This window comes from Balaenoptera physalus (genome assembly GCF_965194825.1).
Source record: "Balaenoptera physalus genome assembly, chromosome: 4".
Taxonomy (NCBI): Eukaryota; Metazoa; Chordata; class Mammalia; order Artiodactyla; family Balaenopteridae; genus Balaenoptera; species Balaenoptera physalus.
Window position 1 is genome coordinate 99,818,187 of NC_138891.1, and position 23,243 is coordinate 99,841,429.

Below are 23,243 nucleotides of genomic sequence, written 5' to 3' on the forward strand. Positions count from 1 at the left end.
CAGTGTGAGATACTATTATTATTTGCTTGAAATAGTTGAGGGAATGACATAGTCACCTGATTATATTTTTACCTAAGGATTATTCGTGTGATGCATTAGTGGCTGTTTAGTTATGATGATTAAACTAGGCAGTGGGCAGCATCACTTTTCTGGTTCAAATAGCAGGAAATGAAAATGTATGATATGGGAACTGTGTTTATATAGTTTCTCCAGTAGGCGGAGCTATGTATCTGTTACGTGTTTGTTAGTGTATGTTCACTTTCAGTCTATTTATTGAGAGAAAAATTATGAAAAGTGCACAGTACAGCATTTCCTCTTAAGACCTCAAATGTTCAATTATGCTTTACTTTGAAAATAAAATTAATATATTTAAATAGTTGGTGATTCCACAGGACTAGAGTTACTAATTTATTAATACAAGGTACTGTGCACTGCAATCCAAACCTTCTTCCCAAATTGCCAAGTTAGAACTTTTGTTATGTTTAAGTCATCTTAAATTCATTTCTATATTCAGTATTTTCCTCCTATGAAATTTTTATGAAGAGTGTGCAGCTTCTTAATAGTTCTTCCAAATCATGATTAATTTATTTTCTTAGAAATTAATGCTTAATGTCACACTTTGCAGAGCTCATTTAAGGCCCAGAGCAAAAACCAAAAACATGTTTCAGTGGAGCAGTTTAGCCCTGGCCTCTGTTGATGTAAAGTACCAATTTTTGTTGTTTTTTAAAGATATTTCAAGGAAACAAAGATTATCACCAGGATGTGCGTAATAACTTTTTGCCACCAATTATTGCACGTTTTATTAGAGTGAATCCTACCCAATGGCAGCAGAAAATTGCCATGAAAATGGAACTGCTTGGATGTCAGTTTATTCCTAAAGGTAAAGCAACAGTATGTTTAAAGCATGTGGTTTTCACTGGATTAATTAAAAATGACTGTGCTGTTCTCCGAGAAATTAATTAATAATAATGTAAGTGTTTATACTCTACAGTATGTTCTTAAAGGGATTTTTAAAAAGAAATAGTTATCTCTATTAAATATCATATTAGATATCAAACTGGTTTCCAAAATTACAAGTGGAAGAAGAAAGAGAGGGTGTCACTGATGAGATAATGCAATGAGATTGCTTTCCAAATGTAGTCTCAACCTTAATAATTTTTAATCCGGTCTCATGTAGTAGAATATTTGTATCATACAAACACTGGTGATTGTAAGTCACCTTAACCTAAGTGCCTTTTACTTTGAATAAATTAAAAATGGGAATAACTTCCTTCAAAATTATATAATATTTTAATACTTTGTTTACTGTTATGTCCCCCCAAACTACCATAGTGCCTGACACATAGTGGGCCCTCCATAAATATTTATTAAATGAATTGAATGAGTAGTATATCATATTGTGATGACATTTTTATAGCTTTATCATTCAACATCATCTGACTCCCTGTTATTCTCCTTCCTAAGAAGATTCTTTTTGGACAATTTAATTATTTAAAAACTCAGAAATCCCAATACATTTGTGCATTTCATGCAGAGTATATTTATCCTTCTGACGTATTTCTCTGAAATTTAAAATTACCGTGCAGAATTAAGTACTCTAGGAAATGTTAAAGACATTTAAAATTACTATATTTAACTATGATTTTTATAAGCAAAATGTATAAACTTTTCTAAACCCATTTTTCAAGGTCGTCCTCCAAAACTTACTCAGCCTCCACCTCCTCGGAGCAGCAGTGACCTCAAAAACACTACAGCCCCTCCAAAAATAGCCAAAGGTATGCCTACTTTAAATGTGAGAATTTGATGTTCCCTGGATTTGTGGTATAATTTTCCATAAACATATTAAAAGCATTATAAAGTAACTATTTTAATCAAGCTGGTATAGATTAAAGAATAAAAAGTTTTTAAAACTTTTTTCAAGGTCGTGCCCCCAAATTTACTCAACCACTACAACCTCGAAGTAGCAATGAATTTCCTGCACACACAGAGCAAACAACTGCCACTCCTGAAATCAAAAATACCACCATAACTCCAAATGTAACCAAAGGTATGCAAACCCAAAAATTAATACCTGTTCATAGTAGTGAGTTTTTTTGTTTTTAACTTAAGTTTTCAGAAACATTTCCAGCTTTTAAACGCTCAGGGTTTTTTCCCTCTGTTTTTTAAGTATAGCAAAAAAATTTGATTCCATACCTTATAGAAAAAACTGGCTGCATTGCTCTAAGTTCTATTATCTGGTGCCATGTAAAATGGTTCTTTAAATATTTAGAGATGGCTGCTGTATTCTAGGCTTCCTCTTATGATTTTTTTCACTCTGTGGCTAAATATGTGGAGTCTCAGGCTTAGGAAGATAATTTTTCTAGAAATAACTAAAACCATAGCAGGAAACAAACTTTTTTTCTGATTATATATTAATTTGCTGGATAGGGAACTTGGTAGGAAAAAGGGAAGAAGAAAAAAAAAAGTTTTGGTGAAAATACTTCTTTTAAAACAAGATACTCTGTTAACATTTATTTTAAAAATTTGGTCTCTGTATTTTAAATGTTTACAGTTACTTTTTCAGATTATAAATAGTGTTTTTCAATTTACTTTCAAACTTTGCTTTTAATTATTAGTATATAAGGTGTTAACATATATAAAACATAGTAGTTTTTTAATTTTACTAGTTTGAAAACAAAATTTCTGTTGAATTCAGGAACAAAAAGCATCAGTGCCATGGAGGAATTAATTTCAGTGTTGACAGATAAAAAGCACACTAATTTTCAGGACAGTGCAGAGAAGAGAAAGTAGTTCATTCAGAGTAACTTGTGCCACATAGAACTTAATCATTCTCATTTTCTGAAAATTTGCCTGGATTCAGATAACTTTCTACAACTTCCTACATGTCAGTTTCCTTCCTATCTTCTGAAGTATTCCCAAAGAGACCAATTTCTTTCTCATGCTGCAGGAAAAGCTAGTATTGACTGAAAAACAAAAAAAAACTCACAACCTAAAAGTTGAGAATTGTATTTTATTCAGGTTCTTACTGAGGACAGTAGCCTGGGATACAGCCTCTCAGATAGTTCTGAGAAACTGTTCCAAAGAGGGAGGAGCCAAGATTTATAGGGGTTTATGCTGGAAAAAAATGTAGTCAAACATCAAAAAATTACTGCTAATCACAAAAAGCAGACATCTCAAGTTAATGATTTTAGTGCTTTTCTATGTGTGGGAAGATGCAAGAGTCTGAGCTCATTGAAATTATTCATTGATATGTGTCTTAACTGTTTAGAGCCAGTATTCTGTTTTTCTCCATCCTGAATTCTCCTCCGGGCACACAGTCATGGGGTGCGGGTAGTGGCTGAGGACTTGGTGGCAGCTCTTTGAAATGGCAGGGGCAACATTTATTTTGTCCAGTCTAAAGAGAAGCAAAGGTTGACAGAGACAAGAAATTTCATCATCCCACAAAGAGCTTCTTAGCAGTTTACAGAAAGCATGCGTTTGGGTGGAATCCCAGACCACATACCCAGATGGAAAAACAGTCATTTAAAAGTGTTGTTCATCTTAAAATCTGATTATAGAATTTTAAAATCTTAGGACTAAAAGTGTTCTTAAAGCATTTTCTTCCAGAACTAGGATCCCTGTAATCTTTAAAGTAACAACATCTAGGTCTTTTTGGTTGAAGACTTCCTGTCTCCTTTTCTCTGGAACAGTAGTATGTAGACTTTTTATTGCTTTTTGAACCTAAGCATATATTTTAATGCCTCTGATTTAGTCAGACTGTATCCATCTGAACCTGATTATTCTCTCTACAGTTTCACAAATTTTAGGGATAAAGCACATTTGCTTTTCTAATTTCTTAGTCCTTTCTATCCTGAGTCATGATTTCTGTTTTATTCACTTCTCCTTTCTCCATTTTTACATCCAGGCTGAGAGTGATGCTGGTGAAAATCATGTCATGGTCAGATTTGTGCCACTGTAATGTCCAGATCCTCCCTCAGTGGGGCCCTCAGTAGCAGCTGGTGGTCTTTCTGTTTCCCTGGTTAGCTCTTTTGTCTGTTCTCAACAGTAGCTGTTTGAAACATTCTCTGTATTTTTCAAACCCCTGACCCAGAGATCCTCAGTCACTCTCAGTTACATCTTCAGCTTCCCAAAGTAGAAGCCATTCGAAGGGCACTTCCTTATTGTGGAGCCTGCATAGTCACCTAGTTCCCATCCATACAGCTTCTCAGAGGCCTGGTGTTATTGATTGTCCTCTCCCTCCCTGTATCTTCAGCTTCTTTCTCTCTTTGGTGTGATTATAAGGAGTAAATAAGATGCAGGTCTGGCGCTTAGCACCCAGTAAATAGCAGTTGTTGCTGTTATCACCCTCATGGCCAGGAGGAGGTTGAGAGGTGGAGGAAGAAACTAGCATCCCAACTGACCTTAAGCAGACCATTTCTGCCCAGGATTCTTTATCTATGGAGTGAGATAAGGGGATTAAGTGATCTCCAAGTCCCTGCAGGCTCCAGCAATGTTTTGGTTTCTGCCTTGTTCGTACACACATTTGGTTTCTATACTTAATACTATGTTATTATCTTCTTGCATCTATAAATATTTTGCCATCACTTCCAATTGCTGGATAATATTTTATTATAATATTATATTATAAGGATAATATTTTATTATAACGAGGAGACCATGATTTACTTATTCCCTTTCATTGTTGGGCATTTGGATTACTTCCAGTTTTACAGTCTTCTTCAGATACAGAAGCAAACATATTTAAAGATACATCTTTGAATGCCATCTTAATTTTTCCCTAAGAATAAATTCTACATAGAGAATTGCCAAGTAATAGGTTTTTATAGATATTGCCCCAAAATGCCAATCAGAAAGGTAGTTTCAATTTATAGTCCTATCAAAATCCCTGTTTCCTGATACCCTCTTCAACAATTAGTTGTTCTTTTAAATATTTGCCAATTTGATAAGCAAAAACAGCATCTTTCTGATTACTAGTGAGGTGAACATGCTTAATGGTCAGTTGTGCTCTTAATGTGTTGCTCTTTCATCTCTGCTGATTTTTCTGTTGTTTATTTTTTACTTGTAAATTCTGTAATAGATTAACTATATTAACCTTTTATCACATATGCAGAAAATACGTTTTCCCAGTTTATCATTTGTCTTTTGTCTTGGTGATTTAAAAACATGCAAAGGTTGAGCAAATAATGTGACGCACTTCCATGTATCCATGAAGGCCTCTGCAATTGCCACTCGCGCCCACTCTCATTGCATAAATTATGTTTATGGTATTTTTTTGAGATAGAAAAGCTTTGAATGGTGATATGGTTAATCTGTACTCTTCTCCTTAATGATTTCTGCCTTTGGTATTAATGTGTGTTTTGGTTTGTTTGCGTTTGTTTTTCAGATGTAGCCTTGGCCGCCGTCCTTGTCCCTGTGCTGGTCATGGTCCTTACCACTCTCATTCTCATACTAGTGTGTGCTTGGCATTGGAGAAACAGGTTCGTACAAAACTAGTTCGCCTGACTGGTCCTAGAGGGGATGTTTCTAAATGTGAAATAGAAACTAAATATAGAAGATGAACTTTTTTGAGAGGGAGAGTTAAGATAGTCATTAGAATAAAAATATATACATTTCTCCTTTATTCCTGTAAAAAATGAGTAAGTTCAATTCCATAATCAGTTACTGAGTACCTTTATTGTATCAAATTTTGTATTATACAATGGGTTACACACATTAGTGAGATATAATAGATACTTAGTAACACTGAAAGAATGAGACACAATTATTATCTACAGATTGTTTAGCAGGGTTGACCACTGTACTTTGGCATGATGAGTTGTATATGAAGTGCTGGGGAACACAGACGCAAGAACCATGAGAGTTACCTGAAACCTTCTTTTCAGAAAAGAGTAGTCCTCAAATTTGGCATGGTTTGCCTTAAAGGAGGGATTAGATTTGGCTAGATAGAGGAAGAGAGAATGGCCCAGATTGATGGAAAGTCTTGCGGGAAGGCACAGAGTTGTGGAATGTAGGCAGAACAGTGAGTCATCCCACAGAGGCTTGGCATGCGGGAGCTCTAGGAGACCCATAGAAATGCAGCCTGGGCCTGGACCAGGAAGGACTTTCTGTAGATGGGGAAATCATTGAGCAGTGTTCAGCGGACAGGTGATATTATCAGACGATTGTAGGAAAATGGTGGCAGGAGGGTGGATTGAAGAGGAGAGAGAGACTAGAAGAGGCAGAGAGAAGAGTTAGGAAACTATTAAGGCCACACAGGAACATGACACAGCAATTCTAGGAAAGGGAGAGACGTGGAGGGGGAGAGGTTTCCCAGAGGCGTCAGTGCAGGGCTTGACTGGCTACTTGCTAAGGAAGGAGGAGGATCTAAGGCCCTCTCAAGTTTCTGACTTGTGCACTTGACCGGTAGAGATGTCGTGAGTAGAGGTAACAGAGTAGGAGGACAGATTTGGTGACTGACAGGTTTGGAGGGACTTCATTTGTCTAGCCATCCAACAGATATTTGAGCTCCTACTCCCTGCCAAGTACTGAGCCGTGTGCTGGGAGTCCAGTGGTGAACCCCAGAGTCTATGGATGGGAGAGGATACTTTGCAGAACACCTTCCACCATGGAACCTGTTTGTTGCAGGGCCCAGCAGTAAGGGCAGGTAGGAATCACGGGATTGGAGATAAAACAGTAGCCAATATTCAATTCACAAGTCACTCGGTTTACTACACATAATTAGCACACAACACAGGTTAGGCAAAGTAGGGAGCGGGGGGCAGGGGAGGAGGGTGTAAACGAACCACTCCAAGAGAAGCCTTGAAGGAGGCATCTCGGCACCAACAGCAGCACATGACAAGTGAGGGTGGGAAGTCACCCCGGCTCCAGCAGGGCCTCAGGCAGCATCCATCTGGAACCGCTCTCAGCAGCATGGGGGCCTCCAGCCAAGATCTTTCAGGTCACTCGGTTCAGTGGTCTCCTCCTAAGGAGTAAGCGTTACCCCAGGGGAGGAGTCTGGACTCCTTCAGTTGCTGTCTGTTCCCGTGCCGTACATGGGCCATCAAACTTCTTATCTAAAGTAATATTCTCAGTTTATCATTCGAGGACACTGGCAATCCTACAGTGGACGTTTCAAAACAACTCATAGGCAAGTTCGTGTTGGCCACCGGGACTCCATTTTGAACTACGTAACATGTCTTAAATAGCTTAAATCCTCTAAGTTTCACCCAAGGTAAGTAGGAATCATAACACAAAAGAAACACATAACACATCATAACCGTACCAACCACAGTGTGTTCCACGGGTGGAAGGAAGCTGGAGGAGGCGTGGGTCCCGGATTCCTGGTGTTGGGGGGCCGTCTGTGCAGAACTGACAACTTAGCATGAAGGCACGAGGCGGGGGAGGAGGGAACAGGGCTCTGGGAGAGTCCAGGAAGGAAAGTTCACGATGCTTTCAGGGAACCTGACAGCAACAGTAGTAGTGGTGAGAACAGCAGCAACGGCAAAGTTTCATAGAAAATAAAATGAAATGCTGGTTTTAAATGTTTTTCTAAATGCCTTACGTGTTTTAACTCATTTAATCCTTAAAACAACCTGTGAAGCAGGTGTTGTTATAAATCCCATTTTATAGAAGAGGAAAGTGAGGCTGAGAGAGCACAGGTAACTTGTCCGAGGTCACCTGGTCAGCACATGGCAGGGTGGAGATTTGGTCCAGGCTTCAGAGCCCGTGCTGTTACCGCTGCAGCCTCTGATCAATCGGCAGTTCATGTCTAACCCTCTGCGGTTAAAGCCCCAGGGCGTGGGGGTGAGGACAGGGGATTAGAGCTGTTGAGAGGCAGGAGGCAAGTCCTGAGATCAGTTTGGGATGGCGTTTAAAGGACTCTGGACATTCAGACTCCCAAGAGGCAAGATGGAACACGAGCCTGTTGAGGACAAAAGGTCTGAGCTGCAGAATTGAGGTTACGTCTACGAACGTAGTGGATGAAATTGCTGACCACTGGCTTTGTGATAAGGAGTAAAGAGGAAGTGCCATTAAGGGGCTTATGGAAAATAGCCAGGAGAAAAGTAATAATAAAAACAGCTGCAAGTTACTGAATCCCTAACCCATGCCACGCACTGTTCTAAGTACTTTACATGTAACGAATAAATCACCTGCAGCTTTGTCACTGGAGATCAAGAATATGAAATCCTTTATAGTACAACCCTTGGACAGCTTCAGCACCTACCATCTCGTCCACAAATTTTACGCTATACCTTACTTTGAAATAATGAAGTATTATATTTTAAATACAGCCAGACTTTAAAATGAGGGAGCTTTTAGTATCAATAATAAAAACATAGTCTTATACTAGAGAAGAATGTTTCGAAGTAGGAAAAGCACATAGCTTCGGCTCTTTGAGAAAGCCCCGTTTGTGATCTTCAGCAAGTCACATAACCCTCTTTTCCTCGTTTACAACACTAGAACAACTTCTTTCTCTTTAGCTTGCAGAGCATTATTTTAATTAGGTGTACATCAGAAAATGTCCTTTTGTGTGCTTGATTTTTTTCTTTTTAAAAGGCTCACGGTAGATAGCAATTCTTAATGTTGGGGAGGGACAGAAGTTTCTCCGGGGGAGGATGTGTCAGAATTCTGAGGAGCAGGCTGGGGAAGAACCTTCTTAGTTGCACACGTGGCCCTCGGTCCCCTCACTGTTAGTGACAGCGTTGGCTTATCTTGGGCAGGGTGGAGGAATCAGGTCTATGCAGTTAAGGGTGTGTGACACTTTAAACTTCTCAGGGGCAAAGGACTGTAGAAAAAAAGTAGTAAGTTGAAAAATAGTAACAACGCAGAAGAAAATATGGGGGTTTTGTTCTTCTTGTGTCCTGTGAACTTTGTGAATCGACTGATTTGTGAAATTTGTATTTGAAACCAAAACAAACCTAACATGATTTCCCCATAATAATCCACGTGTCAGGGTTGGGTCTTTGATTTGATTCAGGGTTTTTATCTACAGACTTAGTCTTTTTTTTTTTTTTTAATCCCTTTATCCATTTGAGTGGAAAATAGTTGGGTAACAAGATAAGTGTCTCAGGAGATAGTTGTTTAATATTTATTGAGAGTCCAGAATTCATGAGCCTCAGCAGTGGCAACTTCGAAAGTCAAGTGAAAGAGGTCTCCCAGGGAAATCAGCAAGTAGAAATGTGTACTCTTCACTAATTATTAACTTTGGTGTTTATCCTGCAGTTTCAGAGCTTTCTTACTTAGTGAATTCACTCTATTTGCTAACTTTTTTTGTATTTTTCTGTATTTTTCCAGAAAGAAAAAAGCTGAAGGCACCTATGACTTACCTTACTGGGACCGGGCAGGTAATTTGTGGCTTTACATCTCTTTCCATCAGAGGGAAGCCCCTGCCCTCCAGCTGGCAGCAGTGAAAGAGGAAAGCCATTTTCAGGCCCACGTAAACTCCCCAGCACTGTTAGAAAAATGGCATTCCTCTTCTGTTCTGATCATTTTTACTTTTCTGTAAAATCTCTCTAGTCTGTAAGTAACGAAATGGGAAGTAAGAATTTCTCATAACACATGCTCTGTTCTTTTCCTTTTGGAAAACTTGTCTGGTTTGTCCCATGTATGTATCGGTCTTGAGGAGACCAGCTTTCTGTGTGGTGTACGTGAACACTAGGTAAGAAGCAGAGGATTGCGGTCCTGATGACACAGTGTGTGTGTATGTGTGTGTCACTCTGCTGTGGATATTTACCGCAGTGGAGTTCAGCGGTTTACGAGTCAGTGAAGTCTGCTATCTCTGCCATGAGTTGTCATCTTCCGCATTCCTACTTTCTGTGGCAGGTGGCAGGTTGCTGCAGGTGACACCAGGGGCCTTCTGCGGGCGGGTCTCCCACTTCCCAGTCTCACCACTGGAATGACTGTTAGGAGTCAAAAGAGTTCACTGTGACGAGGGTAGAAAAGAGCAGTGATGGGGGCAGCTCGTGGGCTGCTACTTCTCACCGTTGTCCCCCCGCCCCCCACAGGGTTGGTCTTAAAATTTTTTAAACTTACTAAAACTTATTAAAGACCACTGTTATAACAAACTATATCTGGCTGCACTGTAGTAGCAGTGATTTGCTTCAGTATATGCTTTTGATAGAGATTTCTACCGTGTCCTGCTTTGCACTGGATAGTCTTTTTTTGTTTTTTTTTAATTTATTTATTTATTTTTTTCTTGGCTGCGTTGGGTCTTCGTTGCGGTGCGCGGGCTTTCTCTAGTTGCGGTGAGCACAGGCTCTAGGCATGCGGGCTCAGTAGTTGTGGCTCGCAGGCTCTAGACTGCAGGCTCATTAGTTGTGGCGCACGGACTTTGTTGCTCCGCAACATGTGGGATCTTCCCGGACCAGGGCTCGAACCCATGTCCCCTGCATTGGCAGGCGGACTCCCAACCACTGCGCCACCAGGGAAGTCCCTGCACTGGATAGTCTTATCAAAGCAAAAAATAAGTTTGAACAACTTAAGGAACTAGAAAAAGAAGAACAAACTAAACCCAAAGCTATTGGGAAGAAGGAAATAATAAAGATTAGAGAAGAGAGGAACAAAATAGAGAATAGGAAGAAACAGAAAACAGCAAGTGTTGGCAAGAATGTGGAGAAACTGGAACCCTTGTGCACTGTTGGTGGGAATGTAAAAGTACAGCTTCTGTGGAAAACAGAATTTTTGTCAGTTCCTCAAAAAATTAAAAATAGAATTACCATATGAACCAGCAATTCCACTTCTAGGTATATACCCAAAAGCATTGAAAGCAGAGTCTTGAAAAGATACTTTTACATCCATGTCATAGCAGCGTTATTCAGAATAGTTAAAACATGGAAGCAATCCAAGTGTCTATCCACCAATAAATGGATAAGCAAAATGTGGTTATACACATAAAATGGAATATTAAGCCTTAAAAAGGAAGGAAATTCTGCAATATATACTACATCGTGGATGAATCTTGAGGCGATTATGCTAAATGAAATAAGCCAGTCGCAAAAAGAAAAATAGCATATGATTCCATTCATACGAGGTACTTAGACTACTCAAAATTATAAAGACAGAAAGTAGAGTGGTGCTTGCCAGGGGCTGAGGGGAAGAATCAGGAATTACGGTTTAATAGGTATGGAATTTCAGTTTCACAAGACGAAGAAAGTTCTGGAGATGGACGGTGGGGAGGGTTGCACAACAATGTGAATGTGTGTCTAATAACACTGAGCTGTTTGATTGAAAATGGTTCAGGGCGTTCCCTGGTGGCCTAGTGGTTAGGACTCCAGGCTTTCACTGCTGTGGCCCCGGTTCCGTCCCCGGTCGGGGAACTGAGATCCTGCAAGCCGTGCAGCGCGGCCAAAAAAAAAATGGTTAAGATAGGAAATTTTATGTTGTGTGTATTTTACCACCAGAACAACAACAAAACAAAACAACAACAACCAAAGAAACCAAAAAACCTTGAACACAAAGGCTGGTTTGTATAAATATTTGTCATAGAAATGGCTTAAATGCAACAGGATTTCTCCCTTCATATACTGTTATCATTTCAAACATAGCTTTCTGTGTAATGGTCTCTTTTGCTTACGATCACAATGAAGGTTGGTGGAAAGGAATGAAGCAGTTTCTTCCTGCCAAATCAGTGGAGCACGAGGAAACCCCAGTTCGCTACAGCAGTAGTGAAGTGAATCACCTGAGCCCTAGAGAAGTCACCACGGCGCTGCAGGCTGACTCTGCAGGTACCTAGCGCTGCCACCACAGGAAGGAGAGGCTGCCGCGCGCGCTGTAAAGTGCCGTGAGATTTGCAGTGCCTTTCATCTGTTTCATGCATAGCAGATGAGCTAGTTTCCTAATATAGAACCACTTTTTAAAAAGACCTCGAGAGAGTCATTTCTGTGTCTTAGATGTTCTGTCCATAAAACTGGGGTACTCATTTCTGAAAACTTTGGGCATTTTGTCTGCTTACCTGAAATTTCGTTTGGTTTTTTTTGGGCGTTTGGGGGTTTTAAAAGGAGAGCAGGAAAGACACAGTGGCCTCACAGTATTTATCCTACTAACCTAGAATATATTCTAAACATTTCCTAATATTTGAAAAAGAAAAAAGAAATCTATGAAATTATTTTCCAAGACGAATATTATTTCAGTAATGGAACATTTATTTTCCAATGAAATACTGTCTATAAATCTGAAGAACATACACACTCTTTATGCAGACTTCCATGAATGAAGCTTTCTGGCACATCGACTTATTACCATGAGATACAGGGTAACGTCTTTAGTTTTAATTTTTGAAGTTAGTTCTTGCGGGAAGATCCATCAGTCTCCGTTGATAACAAAAGTGCCATAAAGAGGTGTTTGTTTTTGGTGCAAGCCTGCAGCTGCCACCCTGCATTATAGGATCCCTGCCTTAATGCGATAACTTTTCTGTTGTCTGTGTTTTGCGATACCCACAGAGTATGCACAGCCACTTGTGGGAGGAATTGTTGGCACACTCCATCAGAGATCTACCTTTAAACCAGAGGAAGGCAAAGAAGCAGGCTATGCTGACCTAGACCCTTACAGCTCCCCTGTGCAGGAAGTCTATCACGCCTATGCTGAACCACTCCCGGTTACTGGGCCCGAGTACGCAACCCCAATTGTCATGGATATGTCCGGGCACCCCACAGCTTCGGTCGGCCTGCCCTCAGCGTCCACTTTCAAAGCTGCAGGGAACCAACCTCCCCCTCTAGTGGGAACATACAGCACTCTTCTCTCCAGGACTGACAGCTGCTCCTCCGCCCGCGCCCAGTACGATACGCCGAAAGGTGGGAAGCCGACTCCAAGTGCCCCAGACGAATTGGTGTACCAAGTGCCACAGAGCGCACAGGGGCTGTCAGGAGCAGGGAGGGATGGTGAATGTGGTGTTTTTAAAGAAATCCTTTGAAGGTGATGCTGCTTTTTACAAAGCATCATTTTAAAGCACATGGCCTTTTTAAAATTGTATTAGTGGTAGTAATATATAGAACGTATTACATATCTGTCACGGACGTGGTTGGGGGAAATGTGATGACCGAGGTACAGGAAACTACTAATCTTGCCATCTAGCTTTAAAAGTGTTACTGTAGCACAGTTACTGCTTGCCTATTAAATTTCAAATATCCTGTTTGTTACTACTGTAAAACACTATTTTATACAGAAAAAGCTCCCTACTATGCACTTCAAAGAAATTAAAAATCACTGAGAGTATTTATTACCAGTGCTGCAGTTACATTGATGAACTCGAGATGGCTCTGTAAGCCTTTCTGGCAATAACGCATGGTACTGTTATAAAATGTCTGATGGCTTGAAATTCTGCTCTTTGTGAAAGGTGGGTACTATCATGACTTCTTCCTCTTCTATTCCTATATTGCTTTCTGAATTTTTTTTAGAAAATAGTGACATAATCCTTGTTTTGATTGCAGTCATATATATATACTTATCCATCTTTCCTTAGGAAGAGCTATAGCTGGGAAACCGACCTGCAGTGAGCAGAGTGATTTTCCACTTTCTGACACTCTAACGAGCTTTAACATTTCATAGTACATAACTTGGCCTCATCCCTGCTTGTTCCACCTGGGGCCCTTGGTGGCCAGCCCCGTTCTTGTGTTTATAAATGCTTGAGTTTTTTCAGTGGGTGATGCTTCCTTTATCAACCTCATTATTTCAGATCCCCTAAGGTTTCCATGTGAAAACAGGAACAACTTTACAAATTAAAAAAGCTGTAAAGGAGATTCTCCGCCCCGAACTTTACTTGCAATGGAATTTTTCCTAGGAGAGTTGTGAAAAGTTGAGGGTTTCTAAAAGTGAACACTAAACAATACCCACTTATATTTATCACGGTGAAAGGCAAAATCATGACTCCTTGGGGGTCATATAAATTACCCACCCACCCCCGCCGCCAAAAAAAGTAACCGAATTTGTCCTCTTCGGTTTTATGTATACAGATTATTCTTTGACTCTCAAGGTAATTTATTGTTTTTAGTCGAATAAAGAAATACTTGTTTTCCACAGTAAACTACTGTAAGAAATGTAAACCCAGCATGTATTCTTCAGCTCTGTGTGATTATGCCATCTATGTGGTAGGGGGTGCAGTCCTTTATATCATACCTAGGGAACAAATGTTTCAGCATCCTAGCAAGGGAAAATTCCTGTCTTGTTTTTGATACCTCTGGGCAACTTCTTTGTCACCATTTGCCCAGAACTAGTTTAAATGACTGAAATAGAAACCATGTGCAGTTTATTAGCGTTAGTGTGGAAACCATCTTTAAAAGTCTTTAGACTGGTAAGATGATATGAGAAGCTGACCATATGATTAAAATATATAAAACTTGACATCCCCTCTTCTATCAATCAATATAAACCTTAGTTTGCAGACTTAATATTGAAATATACTTCCCCATCAGGTTCTAGTCATTTCTTTTAGCCTGTGCCACCAGATGATGGCAGAATATGCTAAATTTGACTAATGATGTACAGTGTTCATTTCGCTTGCTTCCATGAGTCTATCAGTATTGTAAAACGTTGCTTCACAACAGAACTGCCTATTTCTACAGCCTCCCTGCCTTCTAGTTGTATGATTTTGTTGGTCTTATTTTCAGTGGCTTTTCCTTTTTCCAACAGACTTTTGAGGCATAATTTTATTCACTGAAAAACCAATACACATTTTGTTTCAAAATATCTGAAACAAAAAGCACAGATGTTGAACTTTTATTAAAACCTATGAATGTGTAAAGCACATGTATTAATGCAGTCATCCCCTTTCAGGTGGGAAGAGAGTAAACCAATTGCTTTATTTTTTTATTCGTCCTTAGTATACAAAAATATACTTTTTCTCAAATCATATGCCTGTTTGAAGCTTTAAGAGAAATGATTTCAGTAACTTTCATTTTTCCAAAGATGCTTGCTATTTTTGTTTGTGTGTACCTGATTGTTTTCCCATAGAACTTTTTTTTTTGAGAAGCAAATGTTTTCTTAAATAATGCATGTTTTAAGACTTGATTCATATATTGCCACTGTGCTGTTTGAACTACCAATAATTTTTATAAAATACCTAGTTTTTACTACTATTATATATTTTACTTTCCAAATGAAGAGCTGAGCCTGATACAAAGGGTTGTACTGGTTTGTACTTTTTCTTTTAATTCGTATGTTTTCATATTAGAGTTTTGTTTTGGGTTGTTTTTTTTTTTCTAATGTTACTATGTCTGCTATATATACAGCTTTGGAGACAATCAAGTAACAACTGAAAATGTGAAAGTAACCATTTTTTACAAAATTCCCTTGGAATTTTTATTCTTTGCTTGAAACATGTAAAAGACTTAACTCACTGTGGCTTATTGGATTAAATTCTTTCCTGTTAATGCAGTTATAAAAGTAGAATCAGACAGTGGTGCAGGAAATGTGGCCCTTAAGGTTTCATAAAATTACACTGGCTTCGCTGTTACTTGATCTTGGGAACCGGCAGTTAAAGGGAAGATATTGTGAATGCTGATTTATATTTTATTGAAAGCTGTAAATCTAAATAGATCCTATTGCGTATGCAGGGTCTAGCCCAGTTATTTAAGTTCACGTGTCACTGTTTGCACTTTGTATTGAACAATGGGTTTATTCGCTGTTGAAATGGTTCGAGCAGAGGATTTATACAGTAACTGAAATTAGGATGTTATGTATACACTTGCCCCCCCTCCCCCCCGCCCTGGAGGGAACAGAAAATGAGCTCGTTTAAATATGAATGTGGCTGTAATTCTATGGAATGTGATAAAGCTTGAACTTCTTTCCCTGGGCTCCACATTGTTACCTGGAGAGCAAGAGGGTTACAGAAACACCATGTCAGATAATATAATTCGAAAGAATGAATAGATTAGGTGGGACAATAAAAGCTTTTCAGCCCCTCTTAAGAGAAATCAATGAAGCTCTGCTTATAAAAAAAAAAAAAAAAAAATTACCTACTGGCTCTGCCTTTCAGTTCTGAACTTGAAGTCCCTAAACTGCAAAATCTAAGGAAGAGTTGGATACTTTTAGGTCAACTGTGGCACCAATTCTCATTTAATCCAACTTGTGACTAGTTTCTTCTCATCTCCTCTTCTTTTTTGGCACTGGGAAAGGTAGAAACAAAACATGTATTGAAATACGTATTGGAAATAAAAATGGCTTGAGTGTCAGTGATATTCTCCCAGAATGTACTTTTCTTACCTCGGCATGTACTGTAGTCACTCAGTATTTGTATATGTTGCTAGAATTTAGATTGTATAAATAGTGAGATTTTAATGTGTTCATGTTTTTAATAAATTGTATATATGTGTCTTGTTCAGGGTTTTTTTCTTTGTTTTGTTTTTTGCTTAAACAACCTTGAGGTTTGTAACCTTTCTCATACCATGCAAAATGCCAGATCCCTCAATTTTAAGATCAGATTTTTATGGCCAATATTATAGTACTTACAGTAACATTTGAAAATGCCACCATTGGGGGGTTTTGGGGGTTTGGTTTTTTGTTTTGTTTTTTTTATAAATTCATTTATTTATTTTTGGCTGCGTTAGGTCTTCGTTGCTGTGCAGGGGCTTTCTCCAGTTGTGCCGAGCAGGGGCTACTCTTTGTTGTGGTGCGCGGGCTTCTCGTTGTGGAGCACGGACTCTAGGCGCGTGGGCTTCAGTAGTTGTGGCGCACAGGCTCAGTAGTTGTTGTGGCTCACGGGCTCTAGAGCGCCGGCTCAGTAGTTGCGGCACATGGACCTAGTTGCTCCACGTCATGTGGGATCCTTCCCGGACCAGGGCTCGAACCCGTGTTGCCTGCATTGGCAGGCGGATTCTTTTAAGCACTGCACCACCAGGGAAGAAGTCCCTACCATTGGTTTTTGACATTGACCTTTTCCTGTAGCCAGTGCCATCCTTTCTGAAGCCCGAATTACTTTACACCAAACTCAGCAGCCCAGCTGCAGCCTATGGCTGTGTGGTATGAGGGAAAGATCACACTGAACAGCTGTGCCTTTTCCACCTCAAAGAAAGAAGTTATCAGCAAAATCAAACGAGACTGGTACGGTGCAAACAAACATATGCTGGGGTTAACAGAACAGAGTCCATATTTATTGTCTAGGTCTGGGTTAAATCAGCTAATAGTTTTGTCCCCTTACACCACTTGCAAGTATGTCAGTCAGTCACTTATTTCTGTTTCTGATCTAATATTTATACACTCTTTAGAGATGCAGGCTAGTTGTCTGTCAGTGATAATTACCACTGTCTCCCAGTGATAATTATTGTTCAAAAGATGCCAGTTGTTCTTTCCACTCCTACCTCTTCTGACGACAGCTTTTGATTCCAGCCTTATAACCTCCACTGTTCTCTTCACCCCTTGTCCCCCTCCCTCCCCATAGCCCTTGGTTACAGCCAGACAGACATTAAAATGAAAAGGGAGACGACCAGCTCACCACTTTTATCCAACTGGCTTGTTTGCCTCCCACAACTCTTCTGTGGTGCACCCTAGGTAAGCTTCTTTCCATTTGAAGATGCGATTGAATCATGTGGACAACTGGTTTTTCATGAAAATGCCATTTAAATCCAGAAAAAGCTTGACTCTTCTTAAAGGTTTACTCATTCATGTCTTGTCTTTCCTAATTTACTTCCAATAAACTTCGAAATTTTAATGAATAAATTAAGCCAGGCAAAAAACGTTTTAAGAATGTTCTCCTTCTTGAGCTTGCCTAGTTCAGCTTCTTTGTATAAACTTTATTTCTTTAAAATAATGCAGTCACCAGACTTTAGGAATTGCATTCTTTCTTTGGTTATTATTTACTTATCCAGAGTTTCATATTTAATCCTATTTCTGTCGACTTAAAAAACATCTTCATTCTACCAAACTACTCATCATAATCATGGTTTAACTTAACTGTAGGAAAAAAATGCTTAATTAAGCCAGTATGATCTTAGATTTCCCTAATCAATCATCCACGCTTAGGGTCTGGTTTAAGATTCCAGTCAGGTTGCTCAGGTAGAACAAAAAGGAACCAACCAATCATCCAGAGAGAGAGATACAGAGGCCTGAAGTGGTTCCAGTATGCCGCATTCAAGGCACCGCCACATGCCAGCTCCCCACCAATTTACAGGAGCCGGATAAGCCTCTCAAAATGTCACGTTACATTCAAAATCCGCTGTGGTAAGCTAAATCCCCTTACTTATTAGCAAGTCACATCCCTTCAAAAGTCTAAGATGAAGTAACTATAAAAAGATACTTTAAAAACACATCAGAAAGCTAGCTTATTTTTAAAACAATGCAATGAAAAATTCACTCTCCCTGATATCTTAGCATGTCTTGATTTCCATAAATTAAATATGTTCACAGAAATTAAGCTGGTGGTTATGAAGCACCAGGCAGCAACAGACTTAATATACATAATTTCTTGACAAGTACATCCAACATATTTAAAAATAAACTAAAAAATTGCAGTGTAAAAATAAAACTAATACTGTTAGCATCATCTTCTGAGTCTGTAGGGTCAATCTTGAGTCAAGTCGATTACAAAGTTTTTTTCTATAATGTCCTTCAAAAAGAGCTGCTCTGCAGTCACATTGTGATACGCATTCTAAAGAAGAAAAATAAAATCACCATCTATCCCAATCTCAAGATGTTAACAACAGCAGCAACAGAATATGCTGTATCTAAAAAGCTTAATTAAAAACTCAAGTAACAAGTGGCATGGACTTTTAACTTATCTTTCTCATTTCTTTTTCATTGCTCATTCTTACGCCAGAGCTTGCCCACTCTTTCCACTTAAACCATCACGTAAGTAAGAGGCTCCCTCACATCATTTTCTACTCTACTGAATTATGGTATAAATCTAGAAACCAGAATTTGAAAGTGTTAAGCTCTAACCTGAATAATACCACTTTTTCAGCTTATATAGTATTTAGGGATGAAGATTTAAGGGGACTGGTTTCATGTCATGGGATATATCCATTTACTTAACAGCAAATCATTCACAGTTCAATATTTAAAATGTACAGGTAACATTTTAATCCTATCACTGTGCCACTAATCTAAGTTATAATTAGGAAAATAGGAAATTCCTTCCCATTTAATCAATTAAAGTAAAAAATCTTAAGGATCAAATCCACCACCATTAATCCCCCATTCAAGTGAAGAATGATCTAGTATAAAGGTTTACAACTTTTCTGACCATGAAGATTCTTTCATGAGGTTAAAATGTTACGGACCTTCTCATCGACTTAACTGAAAAACTACCTGAAAATAATTCGTATGAATATGGCCATGCTTTTAGGTGAATTTGAAATATCTCAAACAGCAGGTTTCTATATATTCAAATAGTGCAAATATGATACAGTATCTAGGGTAAGGCTTGGTCCTTATATAGGTTTGATGAGTTTCTCCCAAGGGTCTGAGGCCAACAGATTGGGAACTGCTGCTGTAGTAAGAACTCTGCACCTGAGTCCTAATTTCAGCACGTGCTATCTCTGTAAACCCTTATCAAGCCATCAACCCCTCGAAACCTGTTCCCTCAGTAAAATGACAGGGTGAAAAGGGAGAATATAAGCTTTCCAACTCTAAAGATCAAAGATTATACCAAAGGGTATATATATGTATATATATATATTACCTTATTCATCAAAGACATGGTGGCATTCCCAAAGTAGTGCAAAGGACTCTTGAGGTCAGAAAAGTTGTACTTAAAACCAGCAAGGTGAACTTCATGACATATGTGAAATGCCAATGTAATGGCAATAATTCCTGTTGTTGGGTGTTTGGGTTTCTGGGGGAGGAAATGAAAATTTAGGGAAAAAATCCAAACAAGGTACCTGTTTCCAAAACATTTGGGTGACCTAATCTTATAAAATAGCATCTTCTGAACATTTAATCAGGACAGAAATACTTCAGTTAAATTCTTGTCATGCCCTAAGGCTCAAGCCCCAAACAGTTAATATCCTAACTCTGAATATAAAGTGTTGCTTGAAATCTTAGAAAGTCTCTCAGGTAAAACTTAACTGCAGTACTAGTCCAGAAGACAGCTATCAAATGAAGCCTTTAAGGAAAAGGATTCTGCTGCCTTGTTTTTAAAAAACACACTGAGTCAAGCAACTTGTGGAAAAAGCAAAGCCTGAGAATGTTAAACCCATGTGTGAAACGTAAGGACAGCTTAATTCACTAACGGATAAGATCATGCTAAAAGGCTTCAAATAACTTAGCTTTAAAATGGTTCTATTTTATAATGCTGATAATTTAGCTCTAGGGAAAGACGGCTTTAATCAAGTAACTTCAATCACAAATGGCCATGGTAATGATCTGACTAGAAAAATAAAGATTCTAGATGTATATACAGATTAAAGTCACAATCTCAATTTTGTTTTTAAATCGATTATAATTTTAACTAAATTTTAACTAAAAAGAAAGAAACCAAGCACCCCCTTCACATGTACATATATCCTGAAAAACACTATAGTAGATGTTTGGCAGAAGGGTCTTTGGCATTCAAAGTTTTCATTCTCGTTGGATGGCCTTCAGAGGCAAAAACAAGATATATCTTAAATTTACTAATACAAAAATTCAAGGAGATTTTCTTTTGATTAAATGTTTCTTACAGATCCCATGGAAATTACATATGATTAATTATGATTTTGAGAAAAAGAAAAAAATCAAAGCAGCACAATAAAATCAGATAAACTCTAGGAAGCAAATTTGTTTGAAAGCCTAACAGCCTTTTTTTTTTTTAACATCTTTATTGGAGTATAATTGCTTTACAATGTTGTGTTAGTTTCTGCTGTATAACAGAGTGAATCAGCTATATGCATACATATATCCCCATATCTCCTCCCTCTTGCGTCTCCCTCCCACCCTCCCTATCCCACCCCTCTAGGTGGTCACAAAGCACCGAGCTGATCTCCCTGTGCTATGCAGCTGCCTCCCACTAGCCATCCATTTTACATTTCACTCCCCTAGTAAGTTTCCATTCCTACTCTCCAAGATGACAATTTCATACCTTTCTATCCAACAGCTCTACCCTCCTTCCTACTTTGTCAGTTTAATCCTTATTTTTCTTAGAAAACAGAATCGATCAGACAAGAGCTACTTCATCTTCCCAATTCCAAATCTACCTTCGTCTTTACCCATGTTTTCAGTGCTCACTCCTATGTGGATGATATGTCCCTGTTCCTACCTACGGCCAGCCTCTCCACTCGTGCACTCTATTTTATCACATTTCTTTTCTCAACAATTTCGCTTTCACAAGTATCCCCTTTCTCTCTTCATCATCAATACTTCCCTCTATTGAATCATCCCCTTCAGCACACAAACATATCATCTATCTTTCTTTAAAATAAAAAAAACCTTGAGCCTATATTTTCCAACCATTTCTCTGCTTTCTTTTCTAGCAAAACTCCATTAAAGATTTGCCTCCGCTCACTCGTGTCCCATGTTCTCTCTCTTTAACGCAGTTCAGTCAGGCTTTCTTTCTCTTATCCTTGTCCATATCAATATGACCTCCATGTTTCCAGGACCACATCTGACATAGCTGAACTCTCTAAATACAGCTGTGTCCCTCCCTTGGCTTCTGGGACACTGTGTCCTACTAGAACTTCAGCCTACTTACAACTAGTTCTAGGATCATCTCTAAGTAAGACCAGGGTCTTCCTGTGCACCACCTAAGACAAAAATCAAGGAACAAATCTGATCTTACTTCACATAGTAAAGTAAGAGCTGAAAAGTCACAAAATATACATTCAGAAGCTGTCCTTTCCCCTCAAAATTACTACGAAATAGGGTTTAAATTTAAACTATTTATGCTTTTTGACTTGGGAATTCCATTTCCAGATGTCCTTCCTACAGAAATCACACAAGTGTGCAGAAAATCTCTATAAGTACATGCATTTCTACATTACCTATAGAGGAAAAAAGCTGGACATAAAACTAAGGGTCTATAAATAGGGGAAGGGTTAATTAAATGGAGAGGGGAAATAGCAGAACAGTATCTATAGTATAATCACAATTATACTGAACAAACAAAAAGTGCTTGTGTTTCTAAATGAATAGACAAGAGTCTATGCAAACAATAAATGCTGGAGAGGATGTGGAGAAAAGGGAAACCTCTTGCACTGTAGGTGGGAATGTAAATTGATTCAGCCACTATGGAGAACAGTGTGGAGGTTCCTTAAAAAACTAAAAATAGAACTACCATATGAACTGCCAATCCCGCTCCTGGGCATACACCTGGAGAAAACCATAATTCAAAAAACTACATGCACCCCAATGTTCACTGCAGCACTATTTACAATAGCCAGGACATGGAAGCAACCTAAATGCCCATCAACAGAGGAATGGATAAAGACGATGTGGTACATATATACAGTGGAATATTACTCGGCCATAAAAAGGAACGAACTAGTGCTATTTGCAGAGACATGGCTGGACCTAGAGACTGTCATACAGAGGGAAGTTAAGTCAGAAAGAGAAAAACAATTATCGTATAATATAGCTTATATGTGGAATCTAGAAAAATGGTATAGATGAACTTACTCCCAAAGCAGAAATAGAGACACAGATGTAGAGAACAAACATGGATACCAAGGGGGGAAGGGGGGATGGGATGAAGTGGGACATTGGGATTGACATATATAATTATTATGTATAAAATAGATAACTAATGAGAACCTACTGTATAGCACAGGGGACTCTACTCAGTGCTCTGTGGTGACCTAAATGGGAAGGGAATCAAAAAAAGAGGGAATATATGTATAGGTATAACTGATTCACTTTGCTGTACAGCAGAAACTAACACATTGTAAAGCAACTATACTCCAATAAAAATTAACTTAAAAAAAAAAAGTACTTGTGTTTGTAAACACATAGACAAGAGTCTAGAAGGATATAAAAGGCAATAAAGCTTGGGAGATAATCTGAGTTACGGAGAGAAGAGAAAAGAAGGATGATTTCCTTTTTTAAAAAATACTCCTTTGTAAAAGCTGTTTGATTTTAAGCATGTAATATTTTAGAATTTCTTTATCATGCTGAAGAAAAGATACAAAATATGCGTTTATTTCTTTGGATTTTACCCAATTACAAAAGGGAAAGCCTCATTTCAGCTGAGATATCACATTACACAGTTACTCAAACTTCAAGTGAAAAACACAGCCTGCCACTGTATGGGTCTAAAGAGTATTTTTTCCCTAGGGAATGTAGACAAACAGGGCTGCAAGAGTCAGAGGCAATGAGATTCCTTATAATTAAAAAGAATTAGGGACTTCCCTGGTGGCGCAGTGGTTAAG

At 38.7% G+C, this 23,243-nt stretch overlaps 2 protein-coding genes across 9 annotated transcripts in view; one reads left to right on the top strand and one right to left on the bottom strand.

The window, feature by feature from the left end:
- Positions 1–16,294, top strand: part of DCBLD2 (discoidin, CUB and LCCL domain containing 2) — a 92,397-nt gene extending 76,103 nt beyond the window's left edge. Inside the window, exons 10-16 of the mRNA XM_082460404.1 lie at positions 730–880; positions 1,689–1,775; positions 1,922–2,047; positions 5,384–5,477; positions 9,274–9,323; positions 11,565–11,702; positions 12,417–16,294. Coding sequence (XP_082316530.1) covers positions 730–880; positions 1,689–1,775; positions 1,922–2,047; positions 5,384–5,477; positions 9,274–9,323; positions 11,565–11,702; positions 12,417–12,886 — 1,116 coding nt within the window. The 3' untranslated portion in view covers positions 12,887–16,294. The remainder of the gene's footprint in view (positions 1–729; positions 881–1,688; positions 1,776–1,921; positions 2,048–5,383; positions 5,478–9,273; positions 9,324–11,564; positions 11,703–12,416) is intronic.
- The window catches only part of ST3GAL6 (ST3 beta-galactoside alpha-2,3-sialyltransferase 6), a 78,994-nt gene continuing 70,580 nt past the window's right edge, over positions 14,830–23,243 (bottom strand). For 5 of the 8 annotated variants that reach the window (XM_082460536.1, XM_082460534.1, XM_082460539.1 and 2 more), the window contains 2 exons: positions 19,586–19,738; positions 17,679–18,553 (listed from right to left, as the gene is read on the bottom strand). In XM_082460536.1, coding sequence (XP_082316662.1) covers positions 18,467–18,553; positions 19,586–19,738 — 240 coding nt within the window. In that variant the 3' untranslated portion in view covers positions 17,679–18,466. Of the gene's footprint in view, positions 16,077–17,678; positions 18,554–19,585; positions 19,739–23,243 lie in introns of those variants that run through there. The other 3 variants (XR_014263095.1, XM_082460538.1, XM_082460537.1) reach the window with 3 other exon arrangements.